General features: G+C 39.9%; 1 protein-coding gene across 3 annotated transcripts in view; it reads left to right on the top strand.

Annotated features, from left to right (window-relative positions):
- Nucleotides 1-19,375, top strand: part of BCAR3 (BCAR3 adaptor protein, NSP family member) — a 46,814-nt gene that overhangs the window by 20,023 nt on the left and 7,416 nt on the right. Inside the window, exons 1-5 of one of the 3 annotated variants that reach the window (XM_054384050.1) lie at nt 4,856-4,954; nt 13,539-13,667; nt 14,731-15,173; nt 15,761-15,861; nt 17,313-17,953. In XM_054384050.1, the coding sequence (XP_054240025.1) occupies nt 4,871-4,954; nt 13,539-13,667; nt 14,731-15,173; nt 15,761-15,861; nt 17,313-17,953 (1,398 nt within the window). In that variant the 5' untranslated portion in view covers nt 4,856-4,870. Of the gene's footprint in view, nt 1-4,855; nt 4,955-13,538; nt 13,668-14,730; nt 15,174-15,760; nt 15,862-17,312; nt 17,954-19,375 lie in introns of those variants that run through there. The other 2 variants (XM_054384049.1, XM_054384051.1) reach the window with 2 other exon arrangements.

The raw sequence follows: 19,375 nt of genomic DNA, 5'->3' as shown, positions 1-19,375 counted from the left end.
CTGTATTCCATATGGCATCCTTAGTCCAGTGACAGTGAGCAGCGTGCTCTGGATTGGCTGTACCAAATCAGACAGATGATCTTGACCTTTGTATGGCACACCATACCTTCTGCCTTTCTGCCTGGATTGTTTACTTTTGTTTAGTGGAGAGACATCTAAAGCATTGTATGTATTTCACTGAATATTGCCAGGCTTAAATGCCTGAATTATTTTTGCCGTAGTATAAAATAACAGTGTCAAGCCACTTATTCCCTCATCTAATTTAGTCTGAAATTATTTCGCTGCAGTGTGAAACCTGAGATCATAATTCTGTGTGTGAATTACAAGCAGTTCTATGAATATAAGTGGTATTTGGTTCAAAGTAGCTTCTTGTGCATCTGCAGACTGTTTTGATAACTTCAGACTGCTTTTGATTTTTGAAGCGTTTATATTGTTACAGAGTTTGGTTGCTTTACTCCACCCATTTACAACTTCGAGGCCATAGATTTTTTTTCTTTTTTGAGGATGAGATGAAAAGAAATGAAACAATACACACCCACTTCCCCCAAGAAATTATCCCTATATGCTGTCTTGTTTAACCTGTACAAATTAAAGCAGACTAAGAGGATTTCTCCAGAGCAGGTTTGTATGCCCCAGTATGAAGGCTTCAAACTCCTGCATATGCATTGTACTGTGAGTGGAGCTGGACACAGTTTAGGTGTGTCATGGGAACAGTCCCAACATGCAGTGCTGGTAAGTGTAATTTAAATCAAGCCACAAAAACACCCTAAATAACTCCAGAAGCTTTGTAACAGCACAGATGGGGTCAGCAGAGACACATTAACTTTTCTTACAAATGGGACTTTAGGAACCTAACACAGAATATATGATCATGTGGTCTTACACTCACATGACCTTGAGTTCTGTTTACTTACGGATCCTTTATTAATAAACTTACTTATCATAACCATTCACTCTTAGAAACAGATTAGTGGATTATCAGATACTTCAAGATTCCTGGCAAGAATCTTTTAAATCAAATAAAGCAAGCTGATGGTTGATCTTTTGATGCTGGAAAGCATTAGAAATACATCAATAGATTATCTTAGCAGAAAATTTGTATTTGATGTTTCTAAGGTGTAGAAAACATGGTTTATTTCCCATGTGCAGACTCTAAGAAACCAAAGTATCGGCAAAAAGTTGCAGGACAGAAGAGTGTAAGCATGGCTAAACCATCATTTGGTTCTCTGAGTTTCACAAGTGTAAATCTTACCTACATGTGAACTGTAATTTGAAGCAGCCTGAAAGCTGTTCTCAGTCATGCTGACTGAAAACAGCTCCATGATAGCCAGCAGTGCAGAAGCTGTCATACTGTCACCCAGGGGTTTCTTACTCATTGGGATTCCTTCCAGTAGACTTAATTTTCAGACTGATGTAACACAGTGTCATGTAGAGGTTCTGGGTCTTAACAATGTCATCCATTTGTTGAACTGTATGTGCAGAAGTCTTGTTAAACTTTAATAGAAACAAAACCCCCATTAGTTTAATTACATCCATACTCTTTCCTACCACTTATACTGTTGATAAAAAGTGCTAGCAGCTGCTGGATAAAATCGTATAGTATTATTTCTTGCAGTTCCAAATTTCTGGCTTCCTCACAGCATATATGATTTTTTACTCCATTACAGACAGGAAGTAAGGAACTAGAAATCACCATTTGTAGTTTATGCCCTGCTGTTCATGTTGAGCTGTGGATCTAGCAAAGCCTTTTCACTGCTGCCTAGTAACAAGGCTTTCAAATGAAAAGTAGACACAGCCCCACTGAATACATATTAGGCAAAATTTACTTTCCAGATGGAGCTGCACTATTCCCATTGAAGGGGCAGATTGTGCCTACAATCCAGGGAATCTGCTGAAGATAAGAATTGGTAGAGGTAGATAATGGCTGGACTTGATGGACTCAATGGTCCTAAAGGTCTTTTCCAACCAAAATGATTCTATGTTCCTTTGCTCTTAGTGGGGAAAAGACTGGCAGGGAAATCTGGGTCCTGTTGAAAAGCGTTGGGAAGATGATTTGCATGCAAAAGCTTCATTCTTTGCCTCCCTTGTGCTCTTTACTACTTGTTTACAGGGAAGGAACCATACTGAGAATTACATCATACAAACTAGACCAATAGAACCACAGAATGTTAGGGGTTAGAAAGGACCTCTAGAGATCATAGGATGTTAGAGGTTGGAAGGGACCTCAGGAGATCGAGTCTAATTCCCCTGCCAGAGCAGGACCATAGAACCTAGCGCAGGCCACACGGGAATGCATCCAGATGGGTCGTGAAAGTCTCCAGAGAAGGAGATTCCACAACCTCTCTGGGGAGTCTGTTCCGGTGCTCTGTGACCCTCACAGTGAAGAAGTTCCTCCTCATGTTGAGGTGAGTTTATATCTATTACCTCTTGACACCCAGCCCTCAGATGTAAAGAAAGTTTCTGCTTGTATTGAGGTAGAACACCCTGTTGTTCCAGCTTATGCCTATTGTTCCTTGTCCTATAACACCAAAAAGAGACTGTCACCTTCATCTTGACACCCACCCCTCAGATATTTATAGATATTGATAAAATCCTCTCTCAGCCTTCTCTTCTCAAGATTAAACAGCCCCAGGTCTCTCAGTCATTCTTCATAGGAGAGATGTTCAAGTCCCTTAATCATTGTTGTAGCTCTCTGTTGGACTCTCTCCAGCAGGTCCCTGTCTCTCTTGAATTGGGGAGCCCAAATACCAGTAAGTATCCCTGGGTAAACGTCATATGAGAGGCTGCAAAAGTAATAGGTCTTTTGTAAGACATGAATGTATGTGTGAAGTTATCAAGGCATGGGAAATACGCTGATGTTAGCTAGTGAACAACAGTAATGGGTGGGTTTGCAATCTAGAACCTAACAAAGTAGGAAAATGTGACAATACAGAATCCTGTAAGTACTCATAAGTACCTTATCATGCTGCTGGGGGAGGCTTGGGTGTTGGTATTTTTCTCTATGAGTGCCTAATTTTGAACTCCATTAGAGTTGCCACTCCAATTCTTTCTATTTTTTTTTTTTAAAGTTGGGGGATTTTAATCTTGATGATTGAGAACTTCTATCTAAATTCCAGTATAGTTTTACTCATTGTTAGGTCATTTTTTTTTTTTTTTTTTTTTAAACCCAAACAATTCCATAAAGAGCCCCTTTCCTTTTTGGAACTTGCTTCTAATTATCCTCATAGCAAAAGTCGCTCACCTTATCTTGTACTGCAAAACCAGTTGGTTTCTGCTGCCAAGGTACATCAGTAATACTAATACTTCTTTTCACCTGCTGCAGTTTTGGGTTGTCTGGGTAGTTTCTGCTTGTGACATTCCAAGGGAAACCTTAGTGTGTTGTGCAGTGTTATTAACACTTGTCTCCATCACAAAGCAGAAATGCCTCTACTGATGACTTTGTGAATTTCATTTACCATTTTGTCATTTCCACACACACTATTTCCCCTCCATCCCACTCACATTGCTCATTTTATATCTTTTCTTTGCTCAGGGTTGCTGCTTAGTTTATATACCAGGTCCCACTGCTTGATGCAGGCACTGAGGCCAGTCAAGGGGCAGTCAATGTGGGATGGAAGTACTCTGTTATGATTAGATGACAAGTACTGCCTTGCAAGTAATGAGGATATCAGTAAGCATTTAATATGTGTACCCTCCTAATTATGGAGTGCATTTGTTGCTGATGAAAAAGTAACTCTTAACCATTTCTTAGGGCTAATTAATACCTGTGACTTCTGGACTTGTTGGTACCACCCAAGTTATAAATCACTGGTCTCATCAAAGTTTATCTTAAGTGTTAAAGGCTTTCTTCCATACCTTCATGCAGTGCATTTTGTTTCCTTTTACCAAGTCTGTTAACTGGGCTGCTAGGGAGGTGAGGTCTTGTCTCTAACACCTATTATAATTAGACAAGTTATTTGTCTTTTTCTGCTTCTGTTCTTGAGAGGGCCTTGAGGTATGTAAGACAGATTCTTTACTGATGAGTGGTTTACTGGTCAGTAAGCTATGCAGTATGCTGCCCAAGTGAACAGAATTGCAGGCATAAATGAAAGTACTGCTTTTAATTTTGTCTTAGTGTTTATTTTGCCAAAACAGAGATGTTCTTGAATTCAGTTCTTTCTTTTTGTGGCAGTTTGCAAAATCCCTTGGGACTATTGCCAAAATAAAGCTGTCCACTTATAGCTTAAAATACTGAAGGTACTTTGATTGCACCACTAATACTGACCATGGTGACAGTGTTGGTTTCTTGCTGTGTATTCCAAGGGCTGTTTGCCAGAAGCTTCTTAATTAAAAATAAACAGATTTATTGTTTTCCTTGGTTACCTAAGCTTGAAGGATGTAATTCTTAGTTGAATGTGAAGAGAACACTAATCACCTGTTTTTCCTCTTAGTTTTTTTCTTTTATGTGTTTTAAGTGTATATTATTGATGATAAGCATGATTCAGATGGAGCAACTAATTAAGCATTTATCAGCACAGGGAGGGTATTGTATCACATAAAGAAGAGAAGTTTGCCTTGAGCTGGTTGCTTAAGTACCTCTCTGAACTGGGGAATCCCAAGATAGAGGAGCTAGGATTTCACTGGTGAGTAAAACAGATGACATGAGGATTCTGGCACTCTCTGTATGGCATGCTGGAAGTAAGCATGCCAGCAGCCACTGAACTGATAGTATCAGCTTCAGCTGCGGGAAGTGTCCGGCACTGATGTGAGTAGGGAGTGGTAGCAGCTCTGCCAGGCAGTGGCGATACTGAGGAGCTTGCTAAACCTCTGAACACTGCTAGTAGTGACAGTTATCTTCAGTCCTGAGGAACCACAAGCAGCAAAACTGAAAATGCCGAAGAGTTACAATGTTTTTCAAATGCTGATTGCAGCACTTTGCTGCTTTTATCATCGTAAGTCTATTATCAGAGTCAAGGTAGGTGCCCTTTTCCAGTAACATAAATACAGTGTGCTAGGCAGTAATGCTTCTACTTTTTGCTTGAAGTGTTTGTTTTTATACAATGGTTGGGTACAGTGTGTTTCTCTGTCTTTAGAATTGACTGTTGTCTCAGAAGCTTTCAGTTTTATGAGCCTGAAGCTGATTATGTTCAGGGACCAAGTTAAAAATGCTCTGGATTGGAAGTTGTTGAATAGAATTTTAGCAAAGCTTAAGCTTTCAGAATTCAACTGATCAGACCACTTGGTTCCCTAACTTTTTCACCTACATCCTGAAAGCATAGGCAATTGTGCTCAGGAGCTTTTTTTTTTTTTTTTAACACTTCAGATAATGTGGGACATGTCCTTGTATTTTGGAACTTTTGAAATTACAGAATATACAGTCATATCGTCATGGAATGGTTTGGGTTGGAAAGAACCTTTAAAGATTACCTAATCCAATCCTTTTACCACAGGCAGGGACATCTTTCACTTTATGCAAAAATGCACCATGTGCACTATATGCAGAAAAAAAACATTTATCAACATTTTGAGCCACCCTTAGGAAAGTGTCTAAGTGACCTGGGAATTGAATTGTAATCAGGTGGGTTATCTACCTACCTCTGAGATCTGTGAGCTACACCTAAGCTTTTGAATCTTCTAAGATTTATGGTTTAGTTTGAATAACACAGTGTCAGCTCTGTAAGTCACTGTGTAATGTATATAAATTTTCTGGAGCACTTGCAAGGAAGAAGGATGTGAAGGTTGCTATCTCTGGCCGGTTGGCTTTCAAACTTTGAAGGCATTTAAAAGTTGGGAACAGCTGCTCCCATTCTCTCTCCCCCAGTGATTCAATCTTTTAACTGTCCGTTTCTGAAAGTGGAGGGTGGAGCTCAATCTTTTGGGCACACTGAAGAAGTGACTCTGCTCAGACTGTCTTGTCTTTCACACTGGGACAAATGTCAGAAGTTATTATCAGAATAGATAGCAGAAGATGCTCTCTTGTTACTGTAATTAATTTTTATTCCAATTTTAAGCATAAGGCTTAACTCTGTTCTAAACTTTAAAAATTACATTGGACTTTATTGTTGGCTATCAGAGCAGTTATAAAACCATTGCTCTTGACATGTATACCCTTTAACTTGGTGTGAATTTCTAATACCTAAAATAACAGTGACGTTGTCATGGCAACTTTCCATTTAGTCTAAAGCATATGGTCTCTAGGGAAACGGCATCATTAATAGTGTTTGCTATATGGAGGGTAAAAAATAAAACCTTTTATATGGAAACAAATTACAGCTGGGCTCAAAAATAAGATTCTATTTAAAGAGATTTGTAGCATGCAAAATAGATTTGAATGCATGTGTTCCAGCATGCAGATTTAGCATTAGTTGAATCTGATGAGCTGCTATTTTAAGAAGTTCTGTTAGTAAGAACCCAGGGTATATTTGCTGAAGAGAAGGTGGCTGTAGGTATAGAAACAGCTGGGGATCAGTTCAAATAAGCTGTGCTCCTTGGGCCAAATGATACATGTTCTGTGAAAGGCCAAAGTGCCTAGGAGCTCAAGTCATTGTCTTTATCTGTGTAAACGTGCCACTTCAAGCAAAATCCATCTGTGTAATTAGACAAGATTGATTCTTCATTTCATAGTAATTACAATTGTAATGAAATATTAAATTGATTCACAAATAAGCATGCTTAAAGACCACAGCTACCTCTGAGAGGTTGAGATTTTTTGATACATCAGGATAAATTCTTTGTGGTTATGTTATTTGATTTAATTGGAAACAATATGTGGCCAAGCTGAGAGATGACTTGTGTCTCTTGAAAGCACAGGAAACAGTACAGCACTTGAACACATGTTTTGCTGTAGTTAATGTTAGTGGATGAAAATAGGATCCCAATAGCAATTGTTTGGTTTGTTTTCATATACAATAATATAAATGTAATGATCAGAGCAGAAGGTCTGAACTTGCATCAACTCATTCTTTAGTCATGGTATGTATTGACATTTTGCAATTCCATTTGGTTTTAATAGCTGTTTGTGGTTCAGGTCAGCTTCTGCATTTGAGGAAAATGAAAGGAAACTCCAAGACAAGGGGTTCCTGTTTGTTTGGAGAGACAGATTAAAAAAAAAAAAAAGGTGAAGAGGGAGTTCTACATTATGACTTACGCTACTTCCAAGCCAAAATACTGTTCTTTAAGTTTTGCATTTTTTTGGAAGTTAAGAATCATTAGGACTAAAACAGGACTAAATGCTTAAAAAATGAAACTGTCTAAATTAATAGTTAACTTTGTCACAAGACAATTTCATTATTTCTAGCTAGTATTGTTACCACGATTGGAGGGGAAGTCCCTCCCAGGTATTTTTGTTGTTAATTCTCAGCTATGATTCACCCTCAGCTGTGCAAAAGGGGAAAGCCACTCAAATTATCAGGATTGTCAAGGCTTAAAACTTCCAGCATGTTGATCTATCTCATTACTGGGTAATGTACTAATGCTATGAATGTAACATGAGTAAGAAGCCTTTTATAAGAAGCTACTTATTGCAAGTGCTATCTCTTATCTTGGATGAATTGCAAACGCTTTTTATAGAGAGTAGATCTTAATTAATATTTCTTTAGTACGTGATGATCTAAATCTGTTTCACTGGCACCCTCAGGCTTCATGTGTTCAGTTTCAGTGTGTATGTGGAGGCAGTTGAATTTGATAACATGAATTTACAAGTCATCAACACCCAGTATTATCAGTTTGCCTTTTTGTAGTTAGATTTGTTGTTGTTAGAGAGGGCCAGATGGGAAAAGACTGATTTTCAGAACGATACGAAATTTTGTATAGCACACTGATTTCCCATTGTCTGCTGCTGAGTTTGAGTTTTAATGAGTCTCATACTGTATTACTTTTCAGTTTCCCATGGTAACTTTGTACAGTTTATCAACCTTTCACTGCAATATATCCTCAATCATAAATATAGATGTAGCACAGGGACCACGGGTGCCCTGTAAGTGGTTCCTGCCTGATAGCAATGAGAATATTCTCCAGTAGGTATATATGCATTTAACTTCTTAGTAACACCTTTCATTTAGGTGTTTCTCAGAGTAAGACAAAAACCCTACACAACTTCTAAAATCCTTTTAATATGGTAATTCCAGAGTCACTGAGATTGGGATTTGACTAACTCTAAGCTCAGGATTTGTCAGGATCTGTATTGTAGAAATGAGGCTGTCTTCCTAACTCTCTGTGTGGTCACCTGAAAAATTAAGGATTTGTTATCAGTGGTGTTGTGGAAGGTGGATGCAGAGTCCATTAGAATTATGTTTTTCCATTACCTTTAACTTAACATTAGATGGAAGTTGGTACTAAAAGCCTTTTATTTTCCTGCTTTCAAACACTTATCTCACTCACTAGCTAATAAAAAATGACTGCTTTTCGGTGACTGTTAGGCATGTTGTGTTGTTCATAGTGGCAGACTTAAAAATATGCACATGATGGTGTTTATTTGATTTTTTTTTTTTTTTTTTTAAAAGAGCCATCAGTCATGATGGAAGCTTTCATGGTGATTTGTTATCTTTTCATCAGTAACCTTAAAAGTTGTCACCTGTTACCTAAACAAGCAGACAAAAAATTTGTGGCTTCAAAATTGCCATTGTCCTGTATGAATTAATTTCTCTGAGCTCTTGGGCATGGCAAAAGTTTCTATCTATGGAAGTTTGTACCTATTTTGTGCATCCTGTTACTTAACATAGCACTTGTTCCAATCCTGTGTGAACTTGATGCACTCTGGAAGATGAGGGAAAACTGCCCCTGAGGAGAACTTTGCCATGGTTGTAGTTCAAAATGTCCATGCCAGTAAGAAAATGACTTCTTGAATTCAGAAATTTCTCCTTTTTTTCTTTTTGTTTTTCCTCAAAAAAAGCTATTTCACAAGTAACTTTGTCCATGTGTTCTTGTCGCTTTGCAAGTTCTTGGCCAATGGTACTACTTTTCTGTACAGGAGAAAATAAGGAGGGACAAGAATGTTTTCAAACAGAGATGAGATACTGGTTCCACATTGGATTCCTCAAAATGCCTGGTGCATGTTGATTTTTGGTGGCTGACTAGTAGAGTTGAAAGTGAAATTAAAAATTAAATACTGTAGTCATAAATACATTTAAAACATATAATAAATGGATGCAGCTGTATATTTTAAAGTGTTTGTACTCATAATGCCACACGGGCAGTCTGGTCAGGATCACAAGAGCACAGGGTTATAGATTTAAGGGATCTCTGCAATCAGTGAAGTGTATGGAATTGTGGAATGGTAGGGGTTAAGAAGGTACCTCTGGAGATCATCTAGTCCAATCCCCCTGGATTAGGTTGCCCAGGAATGCATCCAGGCGGGTTTGGAAAGCCTCCAGAGAAGGAAGCTCCACAACTTTCCTGGGCATCCTTTTCCAGTGCTCTGGCATCCTCAAAGCAAAGAATTTTTGTTTTTTCTGAAGTTCAACTGAAACATCTTGTGTTCTGGTTTTGTTTCTGTTGCCCCTTGTCCTTACGCTGGCCATCACTGAGAAGAGCCCATCCTATAATTAGAATCCATAATTGGAATTTTGACAGTGAAATATTTATTTCCTGTATGGACAAGCTCTCTAGTAGTTACAGAATATATTGAGTCATTGATTTTTGCCCTTTTGTAAAATTTCTTTTTACCATCCAACTCACTAGATGTAAATGTAAATTCAGGTTTCTTTCTCACAATGGGTAGGAGCAAACAAAGCATCTAAAAGAACTAAAATGAGGACATACTACAAAATGAAAGCTTGTCACTAGGAAGTTAGTGTAGATTTGCAGTGTACCATTACCGCCCATTAACTTTTGGGTGCTGTTGGGAAATGAGGCTGAAGTATCTGTGTCACATTGTGTGGAATGCACTACCATTTCCTTTAAAAGAAAGCTGACTGCCATTCCAAGCTTACAGCCTTCCTTATCTACAGACTAACATGCTTGTGCAGGATGGGCCTGGAGTGACTTCTGAGCCCTTATTTGCATGATGTGAAGTTCAGTGTATGCTGATGCTCTTGCACACCAGAGGCCTTGGCTACAGTGTTTAGCATAGAAAGGTATAGACTGGTACGATTACAGACAGTTACTCAGTCACACTTCTCCTTTGATGCACACAGGCTTTGTAAGAAATCAGCCCCAGCCAACAAAAACCTGTGCAGAAAGACATGCTATTACTAAATTTGCTTGTCTAAGCAGATTCCCCCTTGTGTATTCTGGGATTTGTGCTAGCCACAGGAGTTCTTCCACCAAGTTCAGAGTTGCACAGGAGTTATTTAAGCATGTTTGCTTCATCTCAGGAGATGTCCTACCTCTGGCAATCAGAGTATCCTCAGTGTGGTAGACCATGGTGGAAAGGATTTTTAACAAACCAATAATCATGACTGTTAACAATTTAGTTGGTTTGGATTCCTTAAATGTTTTTCTTCTTATGTTGCTAGATGCAATTCAAGTGCCGTATGTGTCTCATTACGTTCAAGTAGTGACAAATCCCTTAAACCACCAGAAGAAATTCTAGGTTTCTCTGCTCTGCTTGTAATTCATGAGTATCTGTAACTCGATCATCCTGTTTGAGATCATTTGTCAGTACAATGGATAAAATTACTCCATATGCAAAGACCTATAACTTTTTTTTGTTGTCTAAGAATCTTTCTCCTACAGCAAATTCAGTTATTGCCCTTGTATGCTGCAGTCTGTTCTGTTTACAACAGAATCATAAGGGTCTAGCCGGAAGGGATCTCCAAAGGTCATCTAGTGCAACCTCCCCAACTAGAGCAGGCTGCCCAGGGCCTTGTCGAGCCTCACCTTGAATATCTCAGGGAAGGAGCCTCAACCACCTCCCTGGGCAACCTGTTCCAGTGTTCCACCACCCTCATAGTGAAGAACTTCTTCTTGATATCCAATCTAAATCTGCCTCTCATCCTGTCACCACAGGCTCTTGTAAACAGTCTCTCCCCATCCTTCTTGTAGGCCCCCTTCAAGGGCTGGAAGGCTGCTATCAGGTCTCCCTAGAGCCTTCTCTTCTCCAGGCTGAACAACCCCAGCTCTCTCAGCCTGTCCTCGTACAAGAGGTGCTCTAAGCCCCTGATCATTTTTGTGGTCCTCCTCTGGACCCTTTCCATCAGGTCCCTGTGCTTCCTATATTGGGAATAGCTTTGCCTAACAGTGGGATAGAGCAAGTTGCTTTGGGAACGATGGTAACAATTTGTACAGTAGCTCTGGATTTCTTTTATCATCTTTATTCAATGCAAAGCTCTTTCAAAAATTTAAATACAATTCACATTAAAGTAGCAGTGCCTTTCAGATCAGCAAGATAGAAAACTGTGAATGCAAGATGTTTGATACCATTACAACTGAATGTTGTTGCTTAGATTGAAGAGGGTATTTTTAAAGGTTTTCCAGCACTGCCTTGTGTGGTTGGGAGAGAGGTGCTTGTGAAAAGTCTCCTTACGATTTGTGTGCTCTTCACTCTACTGTGAGTTCATGTGAATGCCATAATGCTTGCTATCATTCTGTGGCAGAGAGATGGCCAGCTCTTAATTCTGGAATCAATGCCAGCCAGCATTAAATAGGTGCCCGGCCATTAGAGTTGGGAAATAAAGGTGACAGGCATGTGCCATTAGTATTTTAGCTATGTTAGTCTGATAGGTCACAGAGATTTGGAGGGAAGAGGGGATTTTGGCATAACTTGATAAGCTTTTGGACTTGATTCCTTACCAAGCTTCCTCTATGACTCTTTCTACACCCAATAACTTAATCTCTTCACATTGTATGTAGTTTTGTGAAAAAGCCCTTGCAGTTAAGGTCTTTCTGTGTGGCCACAGTCTCTTCTCATAGAGCTGGGGAGGAGTTAATGAAAGACCTTGATGGTTGAAAAGCACAAAGGATTTTACTCCTTGTTGAAAATGATTGTCCATTTTAAGTCACATTTATATGGATAAATACCACCTTGTTATGGTTCACAGAAGCAAAACTGAGGTGAAAAGTGATTCTTTACCAGATTGTTTTTATCTTTTGCCTTTCTGTACAAGCTACTATGTATTTGACTGAGAGGAGCCTTAGTTGTTTCTTTGAGAAAAGCAGAGAGAGAAGGAGACTTTACCTTAGAATTTCTCTGGGCTCCCAGCATGTTTAAGTAGTCTTGGCAACAGGATGCCTCTTCTGGCATTATTCCACCAAAAACCTGCTGTCTAGTAATCTGTTGTAATTCAGTCTGCTTGAAATTGCAGGGAGGATTGTTGAAAGAAGTGCTAAATGTGTGCCACCTGCTCCCACAGTTAGGTGCTGTGAGTATTTGGTGTGTAGAAAGAAACCTGCCATAGAGAGCTGATTCCCAGAAGGATGCTAGTGGGCGAGCACACCCAGTTCTTTGTAAATAATGCACTTGTTGCCTGTTCACATGAGCCTGTCAGTGAGCTTTGGCTCATATCCAGAGCTATGAGATAGAGCCATAATGCACTGGGGCAAAGCACTGAATGTTAGTCTGCTCTCTGGTCCCTGTCACCTGCTGATTTAAAATGTGCTTTAGAGTGAGTATACTGATCAATGTAGAACACGTTCCCTGCATGACCCCATTTTTCTTGGGTATGGTAAGCTTTTGAAACTCTTCAGCAACAGTAAAGTCCCTTGCCCTTGGAGAATGTTGGGAAGACCTATGAACTTCCCTTGACTGAGTGCTTATGAAAGAGTACATGACAACCCTCTAAGGAAGATAGCAACACTGCATCCACAGGGTGGACTAATGTGGTCCAGAATGGAAGCTGTACTCTAAGAAGGGATGAAGATGGAAATTTTCCAGAATCTCTTACAGTGGTTGTACAGTGGTGGTGAAGATCTCTCCAAGCAGATCTTATGCTTTTTGTGCTAAGAGGCAGCAGAACTTTGTTTCCATTAAGAAGGGAAGAACATTTCATTCAAAAAAGACCTTTGAGATCAAATCCAACCATTATTTAACTCTAACAAGTCTGGTGCTAAAACATGTCCGTTAGGATCTTGGACATGCAGATTTAACAGCTATTAGAAGTAAGCCCTTTAAGGTTGCAAACTGACTTTGGCAAACTTTTTTAGTGTAACAGAAATACTGACCAACCATGTATGTCCAGGTTAGCCTGTCTTGATGCATTTGGAATGTTTTCATCTGGATGGGTTCAAAGAGAGTGTGGGGGGGAAAGAGTCTGAATTTGAAATGGAAGTGTAAACAGGAGGAAGAATATTGAAGCAGGGCATTTGGGGCCAGATCCATTTTTTTGGGAGTATTGTTTTTGGGAAGAGGAAGTAAAAGAAGTGACTTTGTAGGTGTGTCATTATTAGCTTGGTGTGCAGAGGGAACACTGTGCTCTGTTCCGCACAGCGTGTGACAATCCCAGGTTATCTCACTGAATGCTGGGTTTTGCAAATACAATCTAGAGAGGGAAGCCAAGCCAGCCTGCTCAAAGCAGCACCTGCATTCCAGTGGCTAGGGCAGATCATGTGATGGAAGTTATAACCCAGGTAAAATGTTAATCACTAAACCTGGCACGGCTGAAGCTTTTAATCTTTTATTGCAGTTTTCTAGGGAGCGGCAAATTATGGACAACAGCCCAGAAAAATTGAAGAAGGAGTTAGAGGAAGAACTGCAGCTAAATAGTGAAGACTTGCGTAGCCATGCCTGGTACCATGGACGTATTCCTCGGCAGGTATGTGGTCTTTGCATTGCCAAATGTGCTTTGAGCTTTTATAGACAAGCAGAGTTGCACTGAAGTACTGGTGTCTGCATTGCTTTAGTAGAAACAGCATGCCTGTTCATGGGAAGGGGATGGTATTTCATCATAGCTTGGCATAAAGTGAGGCTGAGGAAAGATTCAGGGCAGGCCCTAGTGGAAAATACAGATATTTCAGGATTTGAGTGCAGTGAATGAAAGCAAAACGGAATTTAAGCTTCATGTGAGAATACTATCTCCATATTTGTTCAGAAACATTAGTTTGGTTCAGTATTCTTAACCAGAGCTAAAATGTGCATTTTTTTTCTTGCACATGGAATTTGTGAGAAGGGGGAGGAAACCCACAACAAAATATATTCAATAACTCAATTTTGATCCTTACAAACACAGTTAAAAATACACTAAAACTCTTGTTCGACTGGAGCTGAAGTTCCCAGAGCTCCTGGAGCTCCCTCTGCAGGCCTCCCTGCACTCACCACAGCTGCAGGCCTTCTGTTGCCCTTTCCTCATACAAGGAGAGCAGGCAACAGGAGCCACATATGCTGCACTTAAGCATAGCCGATCATATGCAAGAAGTGCAAAACAAGATGTCTCTGAATCTTCCTAGTGCTATGCAGGTTCCACAAAGAATAAAAAAGGAAAGCTTTGTCACTTTGGGTAATAATGACATGACGGTTTCAGGTGTCTAAGTTCAGCCTAACTCTCTATTCAGATGCCTTAAACTCTTAAAATCCTGAGTCATTACTTTCCCTTCATGCCTTATTTTCTGTTGGCAAACTAAAAGAAGCACAATTGCAAAAGTGGGTTGTGCTTTTGACTGCTGGGCATTTTTCAAGAAGCCCTTCCAGCTCTCTGCTGTGGAGTGAATTTTAGAATTGAAGGCATCATTTCTAATGCTTTGCTTTCGATTTCTGGCTTAATCCTCCCAAAGCAACCAAATTAACTCTGATGTTTAAGAACACTTTGTTGCTCTGCGTTGTTAGACTACTTGTTTTCTGATTCTGAAAGTAATTTTTTATGTGGTTCTTTATCCTCAAAGGTGGCAGAAGGCCTAGTTCAGCGAGATGGAGATTTTCTGATCAGAGATTCTCTCTCCAGTCCTGGGAACTTTGTTCTTACCTGTCAGTGGAAAAATACCTCTCAGCATTTTAAAATCAACAGAACAGTTCTAAAACTCAATGAAGCCTACTGCCGTGTTCAGTATCAGTTTGAACTGGAAAGTTTTGACAGCATTCCTGGTTTAGTGAGATACTACGTTGGGAATCGCGCACCGATATCAAAGCAGAGTGGAGCAATTATTTTTCAGCCTATCAACAGGACTGTGCCTCTCAGGTGTCTAGAAGAAAAGTATGGTGTAACTCCAGTCCGACAAAAAGAGCCAAATATCCTTGAAGGAAAATCAGAAGCTGCAAAAAGGCTGAGTCTTGGTACATCAAGCATGCAGTTCCCGGAGCAGAGCATAACCAGAGGAAAACTTCTGAGGTACTTGAATTTTGTTCTTTCAGCTCCTGGTGCAGGTGATGTGAATTTTCACTCTGACTTTAGGTGGAAGACTAGGCATGAAGGTTTGCTGACTTTTAGAAAAGGACTTTTAAGGGCCTAAAAAAATCAGCAAACCCAGAGAATGAAAGCAGATATAGATGTTGGAAGCACAGCAGTGGTGCACCTTATTCTTCAGTGCCTTGGCAAATCTTGACTGGTATGACCAAGTATTAAAATAAAATCTTGCTGCTGCTCCAGAGAGGGCAGTGTTCCCATATTTGATACTGATATTTGATTTGACCCATGGACAGATAATAGATCACATCTTCTGTGTCCAAATCCAGTGTTCCATTAAAAACTGTTTAACATTCAAAGAAATGCCCTCATGAATGCTGAAAGTTCACTCCTTTCATAGCCCATTCCATTGCTACCACAACAGCATGAAGTACCTTTTATTCTTGTAAGCTGCCCAAGTGTAAAGCGAACAGTCCTTGCACTGGTTATGATACATGCTGGTAATTAGGTGTGCATGTTAAGAGTGTTGCAAATATTGATATGTTTTTTGTTTGCATTTTTGTTTACCCTAGAAACAAAGAAAAAAGTGGTAGCCAGCCAGCTAGTTTGGATCATGTTCTGGAGAAAAGATTCCCTTTGAAGGCTCACCAGTCGGAGAGCTATCTGTTAATAGGTATGTTTTGTAATTAAATGTTTCACATGTGGAATTTGTGTGTACCCAGGTGGTCTGTTACAAAACTGCTGGACTATTCATTAAATTTAATGGCCAGTGTAAGCTGTGTTAGCATACTGCTTGCTTTTTAAGTCACTGGAACAGTTGTTTGTTTTTTTTTTTTTATTTATTTACAATGCACACAACTGTGCAGGCTTCTGCACCAAAATAATGACAGCTAAAGTTGGCATTCCTGTCCTTTTGACAGTGCTACCTTTCCTCACTTGTGCTTTACAAGAGCTGACTTGTTTCATTCATGTCATTCTGACAGAAGCTTATTAATAAATTAGAAGCAATGCTTCATGGAAATCCTAGTAACAGCTTTTTCTTGGGGTAAATGATGCAGATGTGGTAGTGTTCCTCCCCAGGAGAAAAGCATTACCATGGCTTCTGTACCCAGTTTTGTCCTTCATTTTGATCTCTCTTCCCCCATCCCCCCCTTTGCTGCTGTCTGGTTCCACAGCTATTGCCCATTAAGACCTGACACTAGAAAGGGTGTGCTCCTGTGTTTAATACTGGTATTGGCAGACATTCATAAAACAAGCCCTGTCCATGTGTAGTTGAATTTATCACATTATTCCAGTCCACAGCTGCAAAAGCTATGACAGTGAATCTGAAGAGTACTGCTGTGCATTTTGTCATGAGGTCCTCTGAGCAGATTCTGGTATCAAACTGCTTCTGAGTAGTGGCAGGCTGTGATTTGCAGATTTCCTTGTCTGCTTGAGAGCCAGCTGGAAACAAGCAGTAAAAACCACATGATGCAGCCAGCTGCTTTGCTGTAGGTAGCAGCGAATACCCCAAGATCTGCAGAGGCAGAATTTCTGATATAGGGTTCAGTCCTATATTGGATGCTGAGGTTTGCATATGCAGTGAGTACAGGATGAGGTATAAATACACAGAACATAGATGTGTTTCTTTAGCTCTTCAAAGAAGGTACTGTTTAGCAAAAAGGATTCTTTTAGCATCCCTGAAATGTATCCCTTCCATACCTTATTTGCAGGTTCCGGCTCGAATTTGGGAAGCTTTTCTTTCATCTCAAACTTGTCATTCTCACAAATGACTCATCTTTCATGTGGTGTGGCTGAAAGGTCCCATTTTTATAGCCTAGATCGGGTTACAAAGAAACCTATTTCAAGCCATGGAGACTATCCAGCTCTGACAGGATAGCTTATGTATCAGCAGGGACTGGAGTTACTGTCAGCACTACCACACAGTAATGTTATGGTGCAGCTGTTCTCTGTTTGGGATTTTGGGACTAGCTAATTCCTCAATGTAATTTCACATACATTTTTGTTAGCAAATGACTGACATATGACAGTATTTTCCTCAGGAAATAGCATTAAGAGTTGAACCCTGGGACAGGCATCAGAAATTGTCTATATTTTGACTTAAAATATCATTTTCCCCTGCAGGTTTAGGACACCCATCTCGATTACCTGAAGCAGAGACAGACTCCTGTCCAAGCTCTCCTGCATTTCGAACAGGCAGTGAACCGTCTCTAAGCCCCACAGCTGTTCAGAGAGTCACATCAGAGTCACAAGTAGGGGAAGCTCTAAGAGGATCAGACAGTCAGCTCTGTCCAAAGCCTCCACCTAAACCCAGCAAAGCTCTCCTGATGAAACCCCCAGATTCTTCTTTGGCTTCATACAGTGCAGAAAGTCGCTATTGTGAACTGAGCCCTACCAGAGATTCTGCATCAACAAAACAGCATTTATGTCAGAAAAATAGCTATGTGGAACATCTGACACGAAAGGAGGGAGGAAAGCACTCATTCAGGAACTCTGAAACAAACTATTTGATCCTGGAAGATGACCTTACAGTGAACTCTGCAGATCCTTTAGAAGCTTCAGCTGAGATGGTTGAAGATGACAGCTTCTTTTCTGCACCAGTTTTTGAGACAGTGTCTAGTTTTAAACCAAATGATTTTGAATCCAAACTACTTCCTCCTGAAAACAAGCCATTGGAAACATCAATGTTAAGAAGAGTCAAGGAGCTTTTCAACAACAACCATCCAAAGATTATTGCACAGCATATTCTCAGAATGGACTGCAAGGTAAAAAAACAATTCATTTTCTTTGCTTTGCTTTATATTGTGCAAGCTTGTATTTTCTAAAAGAACTGATTTGAAAAGATTAATGGGTAAACTTGCAGGTAATGGAACAAATGTATTGACTCGCCCACAGGCGCTGTTTTTCCTTTTGAAGAATAAGACTGTTAACAAACACTTTGGATTAATGGTAACCCACCATCCTTGATTTTTAGACTCAACTTCTCAGTGTTCCATACATCTTTTTAATCTCCTATCAGCTGCTGTATATCTGTGATTCAGCCTTTCTTCTACACTGGAAGAATAGCTCTCTCTGTGCTGTAAACCATGTAGAAGAATCTACCTGTGACAGGAAATAGCTAGTTAGATTGCAAGGGCAAACAGGAGACAGACATGACCTGGTTGCCTCCTGTTGGCCATAATATAAGACATTAAATGGAACTAAATATATTCAGACTTCCAAACCTAGCTGCTTTTCTGATCTTGGTCTGAGAGTGGCATAGGTGGCACTGGAAAACAGCTATCAAGACCTGCATTTTGCTGCTGTTGGAGAACTGTATTGCTAGTAGAACTGTTTAGAAAGATGTAAAACCACAAAGAACTATTTTTCACAATATTGATTTTTTTTTTTTTCAGCTTTCAAGGCTTGGAGATCAGAAATATGGAAGGAAAGATAGGAGAAGTCATCTCCTTACAAGATGATGACAGTGTAATAGAAGAAATGTAACTGTAGCTGAATCTGCACTACTTTGTTTGGACAATTAAGTGCTGTACCTGCCACAGAGCAGCCACAGGAATCAAGTGTCATGATCTTTATTGGGTTTTGGTTGGTTGGAGCTTTTTATTAAGAGCAGCCTCACTGAGAAGCAACAACATAGTGCTGCTTTCTGGGCAACTCCTTTGCAGACAAGAACAGAAGTGGGAAGGGTGGTGCCCCAGAGAAAAACGTATCTGTAGCACTCAGATAGTGCTGCTACAGAATCACAACATAGCTCTGGGAAGGGGGCAGATCATTGGAGCAGCAGTGGAATTGGATGAGTGGATGAGTGCCTGACAGCTGCTGAGTGCCTGCCAACAGCAAACACAGCTTCTCTCTCCAGTAGCTACTGCTAAGTGAGACGTTGTGGAGACATGGTGACTCAGAAAAATTCAGCTGTAGAGCTGCTTGGTCTTTTCAGAAGTGATAGCTTGTGCCTTCCTTACTATAGTTCCAAGAGTAGTAACAGCATCCTCTTACAGTTTAGTTGTCAAATTCACCTTCAGCCTAGTAAGAATAACCAAAATGCCTTTTCTTGTTAGTGTATGTTGTTTGAAGGCATAGGATATGCAGATCTTAGCCAAGTAGTAAGGTTTTTTGTGTATGTGTAGTATTTAATCAGCTTCTTATTGGTCTCAATTTAAATTCTATAGATTTTGGAATGGGGCCAA

This window comes from Indicator indicator, chromosome 10 (genome assembly GCF_027791375.1).
Source record: "Indicator indicator isolate 239-I01 chromosome 10, UM_Iind_1.1, whole genome shotgun sequence".
NCBI lineage: Eukaryota > Metazoa > Chordata > Aves > Piciformes > Indicatoridae > Indicator > Indicator indicator.
The sequence above is the reverse complement of the archived record's forward strand: the minus strand, read 5'-3'. Positions and strand labels throughout refer to the sequence as shown.